The sequence below is a fragment of the Diadema antillarum genome, unplaced genomic scaffold (assembly GCF_040938485.1).
Source record: "Diadema antillarum isolate AM-2024a unplaced genomic scaffold, OU_Dant_1.0 seq00000326_RagTag, whole genome shotgun sequence".
Lineage (NCBI taxonomy): Eukaryota > Metazoa > Echinodermata > Echinoidea > Diadematoida > Diadematidae > Diadema > Diadema antillarum.
The window spans coordinates 2,154,614-2,175,492 of NW_027271344.1; the positions used below are offsets into that span (position 1 = coordinate 2,154,614).

At 39.2% G+C, this 20,879-nt stretch overlaps 1 protein-coding gene across 1 annotated transcript; it reads left to right on the forward strand.

Annotated features, from left to right (window-relative positions):
* The first annotated feature begins 78 nt into the window (after window positions 1-78).
* On the forward strand, window positions 79-20,604 carry LOC139730666 (kinesin-like protein KIF6). The gene is made up of 20 exons (XM_071641526.1): window positions 79-224; window positions 3,242-3,429; window positions 4,253-4,295; window positions 5,072-5,176; window positions 6,058-6,167; window positions 6,692-6,821; window positions 7,023-7,141; window positions 7,683-7,770; window positions 8,467-8,610; window positions 9,094-9,180; window positions 9,750-9,853; window positions 10,336-10,441; window positions 11,179-11,362; window positions 12,429-12,740; window positions 14,002-14,157; window positions 16,071-16,194; window positions 16,675-16,810; window positions 17,228-17,775; window positions 19,184-19,290; window positions 19,942-20,604. The coding sequence occupies exons 1-20, from the start codon at window positions 165-167 to the stop codon at window positions 19,956-19,958; spliced, it is 2,868 nt and encodes a 955-aa protein (XP_071497627.1). The 5' UTR covers window positions 79-164; the 3' UTR covers window positions 19,959-20,604.
* The last annotated feature ends 275 nt before the right edge of the window (window positions 20,605-20,879 follow it).

Sequence of the window (20,879 nt, forward strand, 5' to 3'; positions counted from 1 at the left end):
ATCGACAAAAATCAAACTGACAAAAAAATGTAATAAGATTCTCCGGAAAAGAAACTTTGTATACCGTTGGCAAGACTCTGTATATCACAGTTGTCTACTTTTGTTTGAGCAAAATCTGCTCCTGCTTAGTACATAGATTAAGCAGCAAGTGTCTACAAAGTGATATGGTCAAGCAGGGAATAAAGATCTTTTGCAGAGTTAAGCCTACTAAGGCGAAGACAGGGGTACGTATGACTCATTATTTCTAGCTCCTACCTACGGTCATCAGCAGGGTCGGACGGCTGTAGTCCCCGAAGTTGCCCGGGTTGAGCCGATCGTATCCTCGCTTGCTGGCGCAATAAACGGCTGTGCATAACCGGGCTTTACCTTTTTTAGTACCTTTTGGGAGCAGTCCCCAGTGATTTAAAAAAAATGTTCAAGATATCACTTTTGATGCATCCTGCCATGTAAATTTTTTGCCATAAAACCTAAAATATAAGGAGTTATAGGTCTATGTTCTAATCACTATTTTTCACATTTTAGACCTGTGGCTGGCTGTGTATAGAAGTAGTTAAAGACACTCAGTCGTGGCGAGTGGTTTGTGCGGCACGGAGACGAACACAACACGCTGCCTCCCCCATTCTGTATCAAATGTAGTGACCCCCGAATGAGAATAGCGCTGGCTCAATGGGTCAGCGAAAATACGGTGGGCTACAAGAAAGCTCCCTGTGCCCATCTCCTAACCCAAAATGGCTGTCCCAGCGAGCCACGAGAGCTTCCGAATGGACGCACACTCTCAGTGCGCATGCGCATGAAGAGAGGCCAAAAGAGCCACGCGTCTTCTGGCCTCTCTCCTCCAATCACCGCAGCTCGCGGTGACAATATTTGTGTATGATGCGTACACACACACGCACACACACACACACACACACACACGCCGCAGCGTCTTCTGGCCTTTCTCCTTCTACCGCAGCTCGCGGTAACAATGTTTGTGTATGATGCGTACACACACACGCACACACACACACTTGTCTCAGTGGTAGCATTGCGCAATTGCATGCACAAACTTCGGTCGTTCGGAGTTTACGTACCATGAGGGATGGCGATCGGTTGCCTTTAAGTTAGGCCCTACATTAACTGCGACCGGCAGCCCCATTCGCACAGCGTAATGGGGCTGCGCACTGTAGCATTCACGATCATGACAAGCGAGTATCGCGGATAAATGTCAACTTAAAATCAAACAATTCTTTCAATTTGAAGACTCACCAGTAAAGTTGGAAGTATTGACAACAGGCTTCGGGCAACGTTTGGTTCTGCTAATAGTCCCTTTCTGTTCAAATTGATGTCTTAATGTGACTCGGTCGATAGGAAGCACGGTAGCTTAGTTATTTATTTTTGTTTGTCCCAAATTGCACCCAAAATGCACTCTTATTTTGCGTGTTTCCGTGACTGCGCTTTTGCCTGCCAAGTACGACAATACTCTTATCAGAGGGATGTACTCATCGGAAGAAGAAAAAGAAGGAACCTGGGAGAGCTACACTGAATTGACAGCCAGCGCATGCGCACACAAACATCTTAATCCGTCATGGATTTCATGTGATATGTGCGCATGCGCTGGCCGTCAATTCAGCGTATTTCTCCCAGGTTCGTCTCGACCGAGTCACATTAAGTCATCAATTCGAACAGAAAGGGACCATTGGCAGAATCAAACGTTACCCGAAGCCTGTTGTCAATACTTCAACTTTACTGGTAAGTCTTCAAATTGAAAAAAAATTTTCGATTTTAAGTTGATATTTATCCGCGATATTCGCTTGTCATGATCATGAATGCTACAATGCGCAGCCCCATGGCATTACGCTATGCGTATGGGGCTGCTGGTCGTAGTTAGCCCTACATTAAACCATAACTCATCTGTAATTCTGTTACGAGTGTTTAGTGTTAGCGTTTAAGTTAAGAGTTACATGTAGACAGTTTACTATTTTAGTCTGGAAACATTTTTATCATAACTATTATGTTTGCATTTTGTTTAAAATTTATTTAACAATGCTTAACATTGTCAAATTGATTAGACCGTTTCAAATTCTAACATTGGTTGTTTCTATCCCTAACTCATATCTGATTCTTAGAACTATTTTGAAGCACTAATGCTGGGTTTTTGTTTCATCTGCAAATGGTAAATTATGCCTTTAGTTTAAGCTGTGCAGTGAGCAGACGAGCTTGCGCTTGCACTGACGATTTTATATGTCACTCTTTGACTTTACTCTGTAAAATAGCTAGACACATATAATAGACAGGTTGTCTCAAATAAAACGATGCACTTTTAAAGTCGTCTCAAAATGAGAATTTGTAGAAAAAAAGAGAACAAAATTAAAGTCATGTGAAAATTAATGATAATGTGAATAACTGAAAGTGAAAGTCTCTTCTATCAAACAATCAGTATGCTGATAGTGATACACCACGAGGTGGCCTGTACTTTATGGAAAGAAGAAGAAGAATCGTAGCTTTAGATTATTATGACGCCTTTTTCAGACTCTGGTTCTTTCCTGAAAAGTGCTGTGTTCTTACAGTTGGTGGTAACTATACACAGCCCAGTCGCTGTAAAAACGCGACAAGGCTGTAGCCTGTACCAGGATGGTGCACAGCAACAAAGCGAACACAAATCGAACGTGTTGATCACGTTGAGTTTTGATACTTGACATCATTATTATCACTTCAAACTCATGAAAGATAATCTTCATTAATTAGACTTCATGACATGTCTATGGTATCGATATTGGCATACCCCAATACACAATTCACAACTTACTGAAAAGGAAGATTATATGCAGCGTGTACGAACAGTACATCGTCTTTCCCTGACGGCCATTTGAATAATCGGGAGTTCATGCAATCGGAGCTGCTTTTTAAAGGTTGTGTTGTTGTTGTGGTTTATGGCAAGACTATGATTTGTAGCAACTAGTTGGGGGTTGCATGATCTACCCTGTCTGAAAGCATGTTGAGAATAGGAAATGATCGAGTTTGAATGAAGATTCTTTATCAGGTGACTGCCTAATAAATGTTCATGAGCTTGCAGCATATGCTGGTTAGGGATATTTGCAGATATGATAAAAAAGAAATAGTGCCTGACTTACTCAGGTTTGACAAATGAATGCACAAGAAGAGGGCATGGTAGAGAAATTTGTGCTATCTTATATAAATTGTGTGTAAATTGTTATTCTGTCTAGAATATTCATTGACCATTGCTTTTTTCATTTGTTCAAAGATCTATGAAATTGAAGAGGATGAAGATGAACAGCCATCAAGGCTATCGTTTCTTGTTCCACGAGACCAGGCATCAGGTTTCATTAATAACAAAAAGGAAGAGTACGCATTTCGATTTGAGCGGGTGTTCAACCAGAAGACCAAGCAGGATGAAATCTTTGAATATGTGGCACGAGATGTTGTTGACAAGTAAGTTGGCAAACTTTACATGGCCATGAGCACATGTCACAGTATTGATTTCTATCCTACTAGAGCTTTTCAGTCATTCTTCAGTAAGTTTTTCAAGTTGATACATTGTCCATGCAGTCTTGCTTACCATGTCATGGTTGCCAATGTGATTGTTATGTTGAATATAGTGAAAGAAGCAGATTATTTGCATCAGCATATATGTAGTGATGGAAATTCTAATGTACATGGTATATTGGCAATGCATTTTGACATTGGTCACAGATATATATGTGATAACTGTTATGTGTGAAATTGACAGGGATGATGATATTGATACTTACTAAAAAATATGTGAGTAACATACATTGTAGTAGTACATTTATATCACAAATTTTTGCAAACAGCTGGTCTGAAAGATTAAGAGTCTGTCATCTATAGATAGTCACTCTACTCATCTCTCTTCAGCAATTTTTGATTTTTTTTTTTTCTAATTTGCGAATACTCTGGCTTGTATTAATGTAGATTGTGATTGCCCAAAAGATGATGATAATGCTGCTTATATTTAAAAGATTACAAGAACTACAATCGTTACAAGAATACTGCTACTACAATTACTAACAATCACAATAAAGATTATACTTTACAAAAAAAAAAAAAATGAAACAAGAGCCACAAAATGCCATGCAAGATTTTCTCATTTACCCTCAAATGATACACATATAATTTGAAAACTTTACAAAGTCATATTACACTGTATGCCTTTAGATGCATGGCACTTTTAATGCCTCCTTCTAAACTAAAATTGGTTACTAGTAACTAGTAATTCTCTCATGTTTGTATACAGTGCTCTTCTTGGATATAATGGAACAATATTTGCCTATGGCCAGGTGAGTACTGTCATTTTCTCCTAGAACTGATGTTCATACTGCAGGGATTTTTATTGTCAGTTGTTACATATGACAATGCCATATTTTCTTGGATAATGCATTTGGTAAAGGTCATTCTCTTTGACACATCAATAGTTCAATCTTTAACAGCTGATTTAGCAAACAGAAATTGATCAACCAGTCACTTACTGCACTGATAATCGTGATTTAAGTCATTGTCAATAGATTGGAAGAGGTTCATCGTGGTGAAGAATGAATGAAGAAAGTAATCAGTTGTCTCATGATGTGCAAACGTTTGCACATCTTGAGACAACTGATTACTTTCTTCATTCATAAGTCATTGTTGATACCATATGGGGGGAAGATGGTGATTTTACTGGGAGGATGAGTGAGAGTTTATTGGCATATCATATCATACATCATGGTACTTCCAATTGTATTGAAGTCATACCATCACAGATTAGTACATTTACATATGTATGTACTTTTTTCATCACCATATAGTGTAAACATCAATATTTTCACATGATTAATTTGTTGTTGTTGTTGTTGTTTTTTGCGCTGAGTGGCTCAAAAACTTATGAGCGGGTTTTTGAGTTCATGCTGCGCAATCGTCAACCCATTCAAAATGGGAAAAAAAAATGTGAAGAAATTTTTGCAGGTTTAGAAATCATGCTAGGCGGAAGTAGCCTAGAATGCATAGAGTGCACAAGATATCATTGGAGTCGTGACTAGTATCTCCAAGTATATTTATTGTGTGATTTATTCTCAATCAGACGGGGAGTGGTAAAACCTTCACCATCACAGGAGGAGCTGAGCGATACATTGACAGAGGAATCATCCCACGCACACTGAGTTATCTCTTCCAGCAGTATGCCAAGGTGAGAGGTTCATATTCATGTTCGTGTGCCTGCTTCATTCTGGTTGTAATAGATTTTCCTTATTAGAGAATACATTGTGAGTATGTGTGTGTATGTGTTCAGTTGATTTTATTTGTAGCAGATATTTCTAAGAAAGAGAATAATGACTTCACTGGTCATAACACTAAAAAGGAAAATATAATTGTTGTACTTTGTGACAGGTTAGTAATATAATGCAAGATTTATCATCAAGAAAAAGCCTTACATGTTTAATACGATACCATTATAATGATGGGAAATAAAATCTGGTCAAATGCTTTTCTTCTGTCATGGTTCATTCTTGAGGGTAACCATAGTTCTACTAAGACTTTTCACAGTAAACTCTGTCAACTGTAAAGATCATTGAATGTGGTGTTGCAGTAACTGAAATAGGTGTCAATTTTTGTGTTGAGCTGCTCTTCACAGTGCTGTTCCATCATTAGTGTGTGAGGAATTTTGCACATTTTCAGCAAAGTTTAATTTTGCAGATCAGTAATCATTTAGCAATTACTTGCCTGCCTAGAAACATGATTAAACTGCACAGAACAAATATGGCAAATGCACACTTCACTTATATTTTCCCCTCAAGTGATGTATATAATGCTATTGCTGCTGGACTAGTCTCAAGTTACTTGACAATGATTGTGAATCAGCTGGCTTTGTATATAAAACAACAACAAACAAATTATTTATCTTATGTTATCATATTTGTACATACTCTCTAGTGTGGATCAGAAAGTGTTTTCATCGGCGTTTTCTTTTTCTTTTATTGACAATCGATTAAAAGTTATGAACTTTGGACATTTTGAAGTTCAAATCTCTTCCTGGTTTTAATAATCTTCTCTCTTTTTTTCTTTGTCAAGAATCCTGAGTATGTGTATACCACATACATTTCTTACTTGGAACTGTACAATGAGTGTGGCTATGATCTTTTGGACCCCAAACATGAGGCTGCAAAACTGGAAGATTTACCGTGAGTGATTTATTTATTTATTTTTTTTTTTCTGTGATAGGTTTCCTTTCTCTAGTCATATCATTTAACTGCAGACCAACATCAAGAAAAATTGCAATATGAAAGACTGACAAGAACATTACATCATGTCACATTTTGTTCAATGATGTGAAAAACTAATGTCTTGTAAAAGGTAGATAAATATAAAGAAAAAGGTTTTTACCCCATCATGTTATTTACATTAATTACTTGTAGTGTTACTTGATCTTTTCTTATCATGTTTGTATGAAGTGTGCCATAGTTCTTTAGTAGCATTTCTGTCTAGTAACAGAATGACAATTGTGCAAATACATTTGTGTGAATTTGTGTAAACCGTATAATTCCCCCAATGTGTGAAATGTTTTGAAAGAGTAGGAATGATCATCAAATTTGTCATCTATATATCAAATTTGTAATCTATATATCACAGTTACCTGTTATCAGCTAAATTGAAGCACTGGAGCATGAATAAACTTGCTTTTTGTTGTTGCCATGGTTTTCTATAGGAAGGTATCATTGATGGAGGACAGTGATGGTAACATCCACATGAAGAACATCATGACACACCAAGCATCTAGTGAGGAGGAGGCCCTCAACTGGCTCTTTTTAGGAGACACAAACAGAATGATCGCTGAGGTGGGATATCTGATGACCAAAAATGTCTAGAGCCAGAGTTAATAACCGAAGCATTTCTCCTGTCTTTGTTTGCATTATTGTCTGACCTATGTAGTAAAGAAACTTGTGCATTGTAGCTGTATGTTGATGACATGTCATTGTTAACCTAGAAATCACCAGTAAATGTCAAGGACAAATATTTTTCCCCTTCATATTTCACAGACCCCCATGAATCAAGCATCCACCCGGTCCCACTGCATCTTTACAATTCACCTGTCAATCAGAGAAGGAGGGTCAGCAACCCTTCGCAGGTCCAAGATCCATCTTGTTGACCTTGCTGGGTGAGTTGCTTCTACACCAATGATGCCCCCATATTTCATCTTGTGACAAGGTCCTTCAAAATTGATGCTTTCCTTGCAAATCTGTATTCATATTTATATCAGTGATAAAGTTTTGAAGTTGCTTAATGTCCGATTGTTCTCTTAACATACATCTTTATGCATATGGATAATGATTTCCAGATTCTTCAGTGCACATATACACAAGTTCACACCTAGCCCTGTGGTCAACATTTCCATGGTGGTTAGAGATATGGAGATATGCTATTAGGTTTCCTTGTACTGGATGTACTGGGTAATTGGTGTCACATCAATGGGTTTTGACAAGATTAGATTTTCTTTTATTTAAGACAAGATTTGCTGCCAAGTGCTTATGTTTCCCTCATGACAATATTAAAGTCTTCCCTGAATTCAGGTTGTAAGTACATCCATTCAATTTCCATATCTTTTAACCTATGTGATTTTCATGCCATCACAGACCAACTATTCATGCTCTTTGTGGCTTGCTTTTCCTTAATCCTTTGCTTGAATTGTTTTGTTACAGCTCTGAGAGAGTTGGAAAAACAGGAGTTTCAGGTCTTCTTCTGAAGGAAGCCAAGTATATTAACCTCTCCTTGCACTGCTTGGAACAGGTACTGAAAAGTCTGCATGGTGTTTTATTTGCTGTTTCACTTCCTTTAAAATGATATGTACGAGTATACTGTCAGATATGAATGTCACAATTTCCTTGTGTGTTTGTGTGAACATTTGTATTTGTGAATGTATATGTATATTTGCAACGTGTTTAATGAACTTCCGTTCATTGCTAACACATTTAATTTCAAACGTAAACAGAGGAAAACTGACCAGAAGTTAATATAATTCATTATTGGAAAATTGAGCAAAGAAAATGGGATTCCATCGGGATTCCCGATGGAATCCCATTTTCTTTGCTCTATTTTCCAACATTCAATTTCAGTAACATAAACTGTCTCACATTTGTGACTATGTGGTCAGCAAAATTTTTAGTCAAAATCATACAGTGTGATGACATATGGTAAATCTCACAAGAAAGAGAATGGCAGGCAGGTGGAAGGGATGATGGTAGAGGGAGATAGAGAGTGAGGCAGAGTATGATTGTTTCTATTTACCTCCTTCATGTTTGGTCAGCCAAGAAGAGTGAGAGGTGAGACAGATACACATACAAGTCAAAATAAAGATGTGTTATGAATAGCAATTTCTGTCTTTTGGAATAGATGTTCAAGAACAGTCCTTTCTGATCCACTCAAGTATGTGCTACTGTTCTTATCATTGGTGTTGTTTAATGTTTGCTTGATCTTTCCTTATAGGTAATTGTAGCTCTTTCTGAGAAGTCGCGGTCACACATTCCCTACCGTAACTCCATGATGACGATGGTGCTGCGAGACAGTCTGGGAGGGAACTGCATGACCTCCATGATTGCAACATGCTCTGTGGAGAAGAAGAGCGTTGATGTAAGTTCAGCTGCATTTGAGCAATCCTCACTTTCATACCTCTACTACAGGTATATATGGTAGCATGCCACGTGTTGTGATATATTGACTGTAGGTGCACTTGCCATGTAAATGAAACAGAACTTGGAGTTGTATTCTTACGACAGTGGGAGACAGACACATGTCTGGGTACATATGTCTGGTTATCTTTTATTGTTTTAGGAATGTTTGTATATATCAGTTTTCTCATGATATTAATAGCTAATGTTGAGGCAAAAGAAAGGCATTATAGTGTCTGTGCTACCTGTTCAGTTCTTGTTCATTTGTGGAGAAGAATCAGCTGCATATAACTGAATTAGGGGGAGATGAATGGAAAATAACCACAGAGATCAAAAAGAGAGAGAAATTCAAGGAAAAATCTGAATGTTATTCACCTTTCATCAAGTTTAAGTACAGGTATGCCAACAATGATTATGCAACTGCTTGCCCCCAAACTTTCTCCAGGAATCGATTTCAACATGTCGATTTGCCCAGAGAGTTGCCATGATCAAGAATGATGCCGTCTTGAATGAAGAACTGGACCCTAAACTGGTAAGATGCACAAACATCTGAAATTGCTGACTAATTCCTGTTGGATGATGGCAGTGTTCATTCATGTCTTCCCTTCATTAAATGTCAGTCAGCAATTGAATTGCATTGAGTCTATGTTTATCTTTCACCATTACAGCATGTCATAGCAGGTTTTGAATTAATGGAGAATTCTCTGTTTTCTGTAAAGTTTTATTTTATTGCTGTTGTTTATGTTTTTGTTTTTTGCTAATTTCAAGATGCCCCCAATCAAAATATGATTACTTTTGCTGCCAAGTTGCAAAATGACTTTGTATATGCAGTTTATGAGTTGCATATTGCATTGCAATATTTTCTTCCATAAAATGACTTGAAGGAGCCCAAATCATAAGCAGTATGCTTTATAGATGTGTTTGTTTGCATAGGTGCAGGATTATACGTTAATGATGCTTATTCATGTGTGCACATGATGTTGTGAAGTGAGCATAGGGCATTTTTTTTGGGGGGGGGGGGGTAGGTGGGAGGTAGTCATCTTGGTAATGATTGAGAGATTTCTTGAATTGTATTATGTATTTCTCCTTGTTCTGCTGTAGATGATTGCCAAACTGAAGCTTGAAATCCAGGAGCTTAAGAACCAGTTATCACTGGTTTCTGGTGAACAGTCAACAGACGAACTAACTGATGATGAATTAGCAAGGTATGTTGTGATTGATTTTGTTTTCTTTTCAGTGAGTTTTCCTTGTGCCTGTCAAGAACATCCATAGATTGTTCAGAAAATTACACTTTACCTGAATGTATAGACAACATGTTGGAATTTTGTGTGACATGTATGCATCTTGGGAATGATGTAGTATGAAATGAAACATGGAATTGTTTGTTTTATTGTGACATTTAACAGGAAAGATTTTGAGAGAGTTGGAAGCATTGCATATACAGGGTGCTATAAATTCATTTGTCTTGAACTTGCTCCCTCTCTCTTTCTCATTCCTCCATACTTATAGGAGACAGTCTTTTTTTCAGCTTCCAAATTCTTCTTACAAAATGTTGGCTGCATTTAATGAAAGTAAAATGCTGGACAGCAATGTCTCAGAAGATTTCTGTCAGTGGTCTACACAAGCATGTATGACTTGTCATTCATATTTGGAAGCATTCTGTGTTGATTATATTTTCTTTCCCCAGACTTGAAGAAAGAGTAAAGGAGTTTGTGGAAGATGCAGACTCTGAGAGTCAACTTAATGTGGGAGCAGACATGAGGAAGATTAATGAGTGCTTCAGAATACTGAAGGTTTGATCCATGCACAAAATTTCTATGACAAAACAGAAGAATTTAGCATTATCGTAGTGATAGCAAATCTATAACAATAGTGCTGTTCAATTAACAGAGAAATCTGTTGTACTTTGCCACAATGTAACAATGTGTAGTCTTGTAAAAAAAAATGAAACACTGTGTCATTCATATTATAAACTTCTCTATGCCACTGAATGATTTTGTATATGTCATTCAATAAGGTTAAGTGACATATTTACATGTCCATTTGTGTTTGTCACACCTGTTTCAATACCAATTTTATTGTCACAAAGTACATTCAAATGAGCCTTCCTTACAGTGACTGTGTGCCTCCATTGTATTGTGGTAGAATTACAATGTGAGTCATCTTAACGTTGGCAGTCCAGTAGTTTTACATCTTACCAAACCCAGCAGCTTTGCGGTGAGCCTCATGGGACTTGTACAGTGTCCTCATTGGGATATCATTCGATAATGCAGAACATATAAAAAGTCAGTGATTTTCTATATTCAGCCTGTATAGCTCATTTCTTGTATTTAGGTGTTTTTTTCTAACTAAATTTAAAATGCTTAAGGACAAGTCATTGGTGAGTTTGATGTTTGTAACCCATAGATGGTGGAAGCACAAATCTGTCATATGCAGCTGTGTCCTCTGAAGGCATCCAGATTCAATATAACTGAGATTGGTCTTGTCTTGTGTCTTAACTGAGGTGTTCTTGTACTAATTTTCCATCCAGCGGTTTGCCCAGGGAAAGACCCTTCCCTCTTCAGAACCTTCACCCCCAAAACTGCCCCCAGACAGGACAGAGTCTGCCCATCCTGACCCCACTCCAGCACCTGCGTACAACCCAGACACCACTTACATGGGAACCGAGGTCAAGAAACTTCAGAGCATGGTGCAGCAGAGGGACAATGAAATCAGTATCCTAGTAGATGCCTGACCTTTGACCTTAACATTGCTTGAATGATTGATTGATTGAATTGAATTAAGCAACAGTGTAGTTGGGACTGAGGTTAAAGATGAATTAATCTTTAATGAAAGCAAATGGGAAATGGGAGTAATCAGTTTCAAAGCCCAGGGGTTGAAGTGTGCCCTGTGAAAATTACAAGTAATTGCACATTTGAAATTCCATCATCATAATCTGTATACTTTCTCTCAATTTATGACATATAGATTCTCTGAATTATCTGGCTACACTTCTAACTAGGTTAGATTGAACATCCAGCAGATGTGGGTATGTAAATTGAAGCCATGTTAATTGGGACAAGTGGAATATCTTTAGCAGACATAAAGGGCATGTGATTGTGGTAAACATTGTTTGCCTGTTTGCCTTCTATTCAAAATGATGTAGGGCGTACGTGATAGTAACTTCATAGTCAGTGTTTCACTTTCATGCTTGCAGACACTATCTGGAATATGAGACAGGAACAATAAAGACCAATACTTTTCAGAGGTTGATAACTTTCATGCTTGCTTGTTCCATGAGCAAGAGAGTTAAGTGGTAATTATGAGCTGAGGAGAATGTTAGAGTAATAGCACTATGGGTCAGTGGAAGCCCACAGCCTCATGCATGGTAAGGCTGAAAATGAATGGACTGTGTCACTTGTTGATCCTTCCTGACAGGTTTCATTGGGTTCTAGAGATCACATGGAGCCAGTAGACAAGAGATACTATAGATGATTTCCAATTATGTTGACCCTTGGACTTTGCTTGACTTTGTTGAGAGAATAGGAGTCCCTCTCCACTAATCCCTATTCACTGGATTATATCCAGTGGTTCCCATTCTTCCTCTCCTCAGCTGTTCAGACTAAGCCCATGGGTCATACAATGGAACTCTTGAGATTGACATGTTATGTTCACATTGCAACTGAATCTCATGTAGCAACCTTACCTGTTCCTATCAGTTGCTTCAGTGTAGCCATGTGGAGAGAAATTGAAGATTTCTCTATGAGTGCATTATGTTCTTTGACCAAGGTCATTTACCAGACATCCTTGTAAACATGCTGAAGAAGGAAAAGAAGAGGGCCCAGGATGCTATCAATCAAGCAGGTGGGGCCCACACCAGTCACACTCCCTCATCCTACGATTCCAACGACAGGCATCCACCAGCTGACAGTGGAGGGCTGGGGTTGAGCAGGGAGCCGCCACGCCACACACGTCAGCCAACCAATACCCATCAATCTCAAGAGAGTATGGGGAATCACTCAGTGAGACCAGACTCTGGGGAGGAGGATGGGGCAGCTGGAAGTGCTGGTAGTCTCTCTCACAGACCCAGGAGTTCACAGAGGAGGATTCTAGGTAGGGCTAGTGAGATTTTGTTGAAGTCTTTGTGATGGAATTGATAAATTCTACATGAATGACATGCAACGGCAGGTGAACATTTATTTGGAAGTATCAATATAACTGTATTTCCATCGAGCTGAAATGAAGTTTTTAAGCAAGTATTCATTGTGGTCTTTAGTTGATACCTCAATGTTTTGGATATCCACATGTCAAGAATTTATTCTTGTCATCACCAAAAGTTCATTAAAATGTTTCTATGTTGGTAGGCAACCAGTAAGTCCCAAGCCGCTTGCACCAGGACTTCGTGGCCAGTTTATAGTAATTTCTTCTTAAATAGATTTAGTGATGGAGTAGCTCTCATTTTTCATGGTATTTCATTACCTCCGCCAAGGGGGGAGGTTGTGTTTTCGTTACCATTGGTTTGTTTGTTTGTTAGTTTGTTCGTTTGTCCGTGTGCAAAATAACTTAAAAAGAAAAAGCAGGTAACGGATTGGGATGAAACTTGCAGGAAAGGTTTGGAATGACACAAGTAAGAAACGATAAACTTTTGGTAGTGATCCGATAATTTTTGGGGAATTTATGAAGGATTTTTGATATTTTGGCAGGTAGGGTCAATGAACGTGGGAGTTCAGGCTGCACGTATTTGAGGTTTGCATGCGTGCACTAAGGTGCGTGCTCTAGTTTCTGCTAGGGCGAGGCGCGCCGTGCAGGTGAGGGTTTATGACGTAATAAAGGCTTCTATATTGGGAAATCGGGCGACTTTCAGCACACAGTGCTATGTGCGTATGGGTGGAAATCACTGATATCTCTATGGAAGAACAAGATCAGTGGTGGAAATGAGCTGCATGCTTGGCAGAGGTCTGTGCTCTCAGAGTGCTTTTCTAGTTCTATATCAAATCACCTCAATTTAAAGGAGAATCTTTTAGTATAGATACAGCTGTAGTTAACTGCAGAAATAGAGGAGGTCTGTGTAATAGATGATGGCTTAGATATCAACCAGATTTGATCCAAGTCTGTCCCTAATGACGGGTTGGCTTTATTTACTTCACTCTACCAGCAAACCACTCTCACATCATCTCACCATCTCACCTAATTTTGGTCATCCTCCTTTTCTAAGCCAACCTTCCTAAGCTCCACAAGCTCCTCCACCACCCATGTGCACCCCTTCCATGTCTTAACATGTCTTTATTCCCTTGTGATCACAGCCCAAGCATGATTTTGCTTGGAAATGAATGCTTTTCTGTTCTGATGTTGTTATCTTATTTTCCTATCACAGGTGACATGACAGTTGGCCGACAGGAAGCATTTGATATTTTCAGACGAGACTATGTCCACAACCAGGCCATTGAGGAGAACAAACATCTGCTGAAGGAGAGGTATGGGGATGCAAAGGCCTATGGACAGCAGGTCAACCAGTGCAGACAGAAAATAAGTAAGTAGACCCTTCCTCTTTGACTTCATGTTGTGGTGTACTGGCTCACTTTCTTTACAGACCAGCACTGATGTCTGGAAACTTAAGCACAATGAACAGGATCATGTGACCCTGTTAATCCCTGTTGTACAAAGTTGTATTGTATCGGGTTGATTGCTTTAGTAAAGGTTAGGGTGGACCACGTGAAGGTCACTCAGGCAGATGGCGCTGCCATGGATTTTATCCACAGCTTGGATATCAACTTATAGGGCTAACCCCCCCCCCCCCCCCCCCCCCCCCCCGCCCACCCCATTGTATTGCATCATACGACAGAAGAAGAAGATTCTCTGTTGTTTCAGAATCACCTTCATATTGGATTGCACCTTTGTCACTCCTCAGTGGGTAATCTAACTTGCATTGCAATTAAGTTTTAGGCAAAATCAGCATTTTGGTACCTCAAAAGTTTCCTTGAATTTCCTTGTCTTAGTTTGTGTTTCAGGTTAAAGTACCTTTCATATAACTAACACTGTGAGACTTACTCGCCCCAAAGTGCTCTCATGTCTTAGTAATCATGCAATTAAATGCGACCAGCAGCCCCATACACATAGCGACCAGCAGTCCCATACGCATAGCGTAATCGGGCTTCGCATTGTAGCATTCAGGATCATGACAGATTTAGTATCGCAGGATAAATGTCAACTTAAAATCCCAAAAATTCTTCAATTTGAAGACTTACCAATTAAGGTGAAGTATTGAAAACAGGCTTTTGGCAACGTTTGGTTCTGCCTATAGTCCCTTTCTGTTCGAATTGATGACTGAATGTGACTCGGTCGAGAGGACCTTGGGAGAGCTACCATACACTGAATACTACAGCCAGTGCATGCGAACACATCACATGCGCACAAATTTCAAATCCATCAAAGGATAAGATGTTTGTGTGCGCATGCGCTGGCCGTAGTAGTCAGTGTAGTAGCTCTCCCAAGGTCCTCTCGACCGAGTCACATTCAGTCATCAATTCGAAAAGAAAGGGACTATTGGCAGAACCAAACGTTGTTCGAAGCCTGTTTTCAATACTTCATCTTAATTGGTAAGTCTTCAAATCGAAGAAATTTTTGGATTTTAAGTTGCCATTTACCCGCGATACTAATTCTGTCATGATCCTGAATGCTACAATGCGAAGCCCCATTACGCTATGTGTATGGGGCTGCTGGTCGCAGTTAGCTATGCGTACAATGGGCTGCACGCTGCTGGTCGCAGTCAGTGGTTTCGTACAATATTTATCGACGCCGTACGGCGACGGCTCTGGTACGAAACCATTATTGCATGATTACTAAGACGTGAGAGCACTTTGGGGCGAGTAATTCTCACAGACAACGTACTTTAACGTGAAACACAAACCAAGACAAGGAAATTCAGGGAAACTTGAGGTACCAAAACTTTTTATTATCTTTAAATGCATAGATGAATAAACTCACGAGTTGTCTGTGATCACACATTTTCCACCTCTAGTGTAGTGAACAATATAAGTGCCATGGATATGAGGTATAGTCAAGCCAGTCTTGTCGAGAATAGTCACAGAGCAGAGGCCTGTGGCCAACACAACCAGAGGATCATATACTCTAAAACACGATATATTCGCGGCATGAAATTTTTGCGAATTGGAGCTGACAGCCTTTTTTTCAGCATGAAATTTTCGCAAATTGCCACTAGCATTCAATGCATATAGTGATGATGAGAACTTTTGTGTGCATTTTAATTTCGCGAATCTTGGTGCTCGCGAAATTTGCGAAATTAAAATGCATGCGAACATTCCTCGTTTTAAAGTACAACTTGACTGGGACAGGTTGGTGGAGATGTTGAAAACAAACAAACAAGCCATTGCCACCATCTTCGGTATGAAGAAAATTATGGAATTGTATTCTTTATCTCCATAGACAAGATCAAGAGCCAGATTGAACACCGGCGCATGCAACTAGCCATGGCAGGCAACACAGAAGCTGATGAGGAGGACTCTGTGGAGCAAGACCTACGTATGCAGATGGAGGATGAAAAGGCCAGGTGAGAACTAATAAGGGTTGTGGGACTTTTAGGCTGTGATCAGACCATACTATTCCTGCATTGCAAATTAGTTTCATTCAGCAAAAGGTATGAATGATATATTTCAGATATTGTGTGGTGACATCAAATAGTTATTCTCTTCTGGAGCAGTTTTCTTATCAGATATATAGCTTGTACTTGACCACATAGATTTTGAATGCAGAGTTAATTGCTGTAGATTCTCATAAATATATATTTAGATTATTGTTATCATTGGTTATATTTCTGTTGAGATTTGCCACTTTTTTTCTTTTTTTTTTCAGCTGTATGATGCGAGCAAAACTATTAGGATCATGCATGCTGCAGTAAAATTGAAAGGTCCCTGATCTGGTCTTGCAAATGATAATCAAGTGGTATATAAATATCTGATTTTTCTTCTAGAAAACGTTATGTACTTGTCTACTACCACTGCCTTTTCTCTCTCCATCTTTCTCCATCTAGGTATAAGGAGGTGTTTAATCACCTTCGTAGTATGAAGACAGAGATCGAACATCTGCAGCATCTTCTGGAAAAGTCTCGTCTTCAGCTGCAGAAGGACTTTGAGATCTGGTGGGCCGAACAGTCAACAAATGTTCAGGTATGTTCTTGATCCTTGTATGTTTATATTTCTGTAAGGAATCCACTGACAGTCAATGCAAGCCATTTTGCTATCATCTGCAAGCAGATCAGAGTGATATGTAAGTCAAATAGTTCTCATTGTCGTCATGTACAATGTTGATGGCTTTCAAGCCACATCTTTAGATGTTTTTCTGTCCACATAGTTTTCTTTTTTGTTGTTGCTCCTTGAGTGTCATTTCTTTGATAAGTGAGCAGATTGGATTTCATATAGAAAAAAGGCTCTTCAGAAGGTTAGAAGAATTTATATTTGTAGGGGTCCCATAGTCATACACACTTGAATATGTAGTTCTCCATGCCAACATGTTTTCTTCATTTAAAGTCTACTCAAAAACTTTTATCTTTCTTCCATTTTCATGCACACACATGACAACTGAAGGGTCAGGTAGCTCCATCTCCCCACCGCCCACCATCAAATCCCTCCAAGGCATGGAGGACACCTCCCGTCTCACCCATCAAAGGTGGGCAGGAGGAGCTGCCACCGTCTTCTCATCACTCGTCAGCATCATCGTCTTCAGTCTCACTGTCATCACATCTCCATGGCACCAGCCATGCCCTCATAGATCCATCCAATTACAGTACAACGGCTGGTAAGCACCACCATGATGGCAGGCACCCCAACCATCACCAAGGCGACCAGCTGCACCACAATCACAAGCAGTATCAGCATCAGCAGCGACCGCACTCGGCATCGCACAGGAATGCCCTGCTGCAGGGACTTAATCAGAACCACCATGGAGGGGCAGAATTAAATCGCAGACCCCCTGTCCCTCCCCTTGGGAAGTCGAGTTCAGCGGATGAGAGGATCTCAAGAGTAGATAGAGGAAAGGATGATGCTGGAAGAGGAGGAGGGAGCATCCTTGGAAACCAAGGAGAGAGCGATTATGGAAGTGCTGAAGTAGATCCTGGTCATCTGAGGAAAGATAGGTAATTATCAGTGAAATTTCAGATATCTGACCCTAGCAAGACCCAAATGTAATTCCTGCAATAATTGTGAGACCTTCAGGGTTCTTCATTTAATTTACATGCCTGATTTCAATATGTCTTTTTTATGCCTCCGCAACGAAGTGGCCGGAGGCATTATGTTTTCGGGTCGTCCGTCCGTCCGTCCGTCCGTCCGTCCGTCCGTACGTCCGTACGTCTGTACGTCCGTCCGTACGTCCGTCCGTCCCGTTTTGTTTTTGTCGATATCTCAAGAACCGTGCGGTGGTTTTACATCAAACTTGGTATGAGGGTATATCCTTGGGGGATGATACTTTGTGTGGATTTTAGGGTCACAGGGTCAAAGGTCAAAGGTCACAGGTTATTTTGTGAAAAAAAAATTTGAAATTTCATGTTTTTCTCCATATCTCACAAATGGTTCAAGGTATCTTCATGGAACTCAGTATATATGCTTGTACCGATGGGCAGTGATTATCTAGGGACATTGGGGGTCATGGGTCAAAGGTCAGGGGGGTCAAAGGTCAAGGTCAACTCCTCAAAATATCACTACTTTCCTTATATTTATGCAATGAATGAAGTTTTTTTTTTTTTTTAACTTGATGTATACATGTATTACCCAATATATATTCTGTGGGAAGTTTCTTGCCAAAAGGTCAAAGGTCAAAAGGTCAAAGGTCAAGTGAAAGTGCTGAATTGCACTTTTTCCTCCATATATCAAAAGTAACTCAAGGTATCATCATGAAACTTACATATCTATACATGTTCAACCTAACAGTGATTCTCTTTGGAACTGTGAGGTCAAAGGTCAAAGGCCAGGTTTAGATAATGCTATTTTCCCATTTGATACTGAAATTATACTTTTTCTCAATACCTTGAAAAATAACTCAATGCTTAAACTTATAAAAGGGTCAAAAGTCAAGTAAAAATCATCAGTTCCCCAAATACCTGCACTCTGACATTTTAATCATTCATCCAATTGAACCTAGTTCTAGGAAAGTGAACATTCAGCACATTTGTGTCAAACCTGTCATTTTAATATTTTGCCAATTGTTTGAAACTGTCATCACACGTTGTCAAGACATTGTACTATAGACCTATTAGGAGAACCATGCATTATGGCGGAGGCATATCAGTCGCCGTAGCGATATATCTAGTTTTTTTCAGTTTCAGTGTTGGCAATGTTTCTTAATTGTAAGGTACAAAAAGACCTCCACACTTATAACAGTGCAGAGATCTACCTTTAACTTTTCAGTGGCAATTTGTCTTCCTTTTCTTCACATTTGTCCTGTTAACTGTATCATGGAGACTGAGGCTTGTGTTTCACTTGCATGCAGAGATAGTGAAGTGCAAACACAACTTGGGTTAATCCCTCTTATTACCATCCATGTATTAGATCCAGCTCCCAGGGCTCATCAAGCATCAAGCTAACTGGAGACAGAAGAGCAGATGCTGACATCATGGCTTTCATCAAGGCTAGACAAAACCTGCTGCAACAGAGAGGTACTACATACTAAATGTAATAGTAAAAAGAGCTTAGTAACCAGTGACCAGTATACTGTATAAATATTTTGTGAGTATACTTTTGTGTGTGTGTGTGTGTGAATTGGGACTTCCAAGACACATTCTCTTGTGGTCAAATTCATGATCGAGAACTGCAGTAATTGTATGAGAAAGAAAAATTATTCCGTTTCAGAAGAGGTCTTAATGATTTTCTTCTTTGGAGACAATATACCATGCATTTGTGTTACAGGAAGCAATGTTTTGTGAGTTGCTAATTTTGTAGATATGAATTGACCCACAGAATAAAAACAAAATGTTTCCTTGTTTTAGCATTGGTAGCCATGTGTTTATTTTCCTTTCATCAATTGGTTAATACAAATGCAGTGCACTCCCGTTTTAAAGAATACGGTTATAACGAAATTCCAGTTACAACAAAGTAAAGATTCAGGCCGCAACGCTATCCACTTTATGTATTTCTATTGTTCATCTGTTCGGTTATAAAGAAATTTCGATATAACGTGAGAAAACTGCCGGTCCCGTGGACTTTGTTATAATGGGAGTCCACTGTATTAGCTTATTAGTATTGCTTTGGCACTTCAATACCAAACACATACTCACAATTTTTATTTTTCTTGCTTTTTATTTTCTTAGGTCAAGCACCAAGGTAGCCTTTTAACGGCCACAATGACCCACCTGCTGAACAAACAATGGTGCAGGAAACTTCAGCAATGGACTCATCTGTTCAATTTGACCAGTTCTCCATTAACCAACCAAAGCTGAATCAGTGAATACAATAAAGAATGAGGGATATGAAGATTACCTCTTTGGAAAGACCCTGCATTCATTGTTCTACAGGATGGCAAGCCTCTGAAAGAGAATACAAGACTCAATTTGAATATCTTGGTATGCCTCTAGTAGGCAGGAAATCATGTTCCAGAAACTCCTGTAGACCCTGATATATGCTTGTTTTAAAGAGTGCAAGTTGTTACATTTTAGAACAAATTCAGATTTTTTTTGTAATGGAAATATTGCATTTTTTTTGTGTGAAAACCATAGTGGGACTTAAATCTTTATACCTTTTTGTGGGTATAATTCATAAATGTCTAAATACTGATAATTGCCTGTTTTTGTGCATATTTTCTATGATTTAAAAGTTATAGAACCAATGTAAGTAATGACTCACTCCTTCAGCACCTTTGTAACCTCTTTAAAAAACTGACCACGTTGATGATGTCATGTATTTTTTTTTTTCAGATGCTGACATCAATGACAACCATTTGTTCCTATTTTTGTGATAATTCTAAACCTGCAAAATCTAACTGCAACAAACTACTCAGTGATATGACAGGGTAATTACTGCAACAATACTGATGGCTCTCAAGGGCAGAAAGTTTTATGAGTGAACATCTTTTGGGATTTCATGTAGGAATGGGGGGGGGGGGGGGGGTTGTAACTACAATAACAACTGCTAAGATCTGAAATGTGGCATCACTCTCTGCGGATACAATGTAACATGAAAATGGTACAACGGTTTACCGCCATACTTATTTTCATGGGACATCTTGTTTAGTGTAGGGTATCCCAATTAC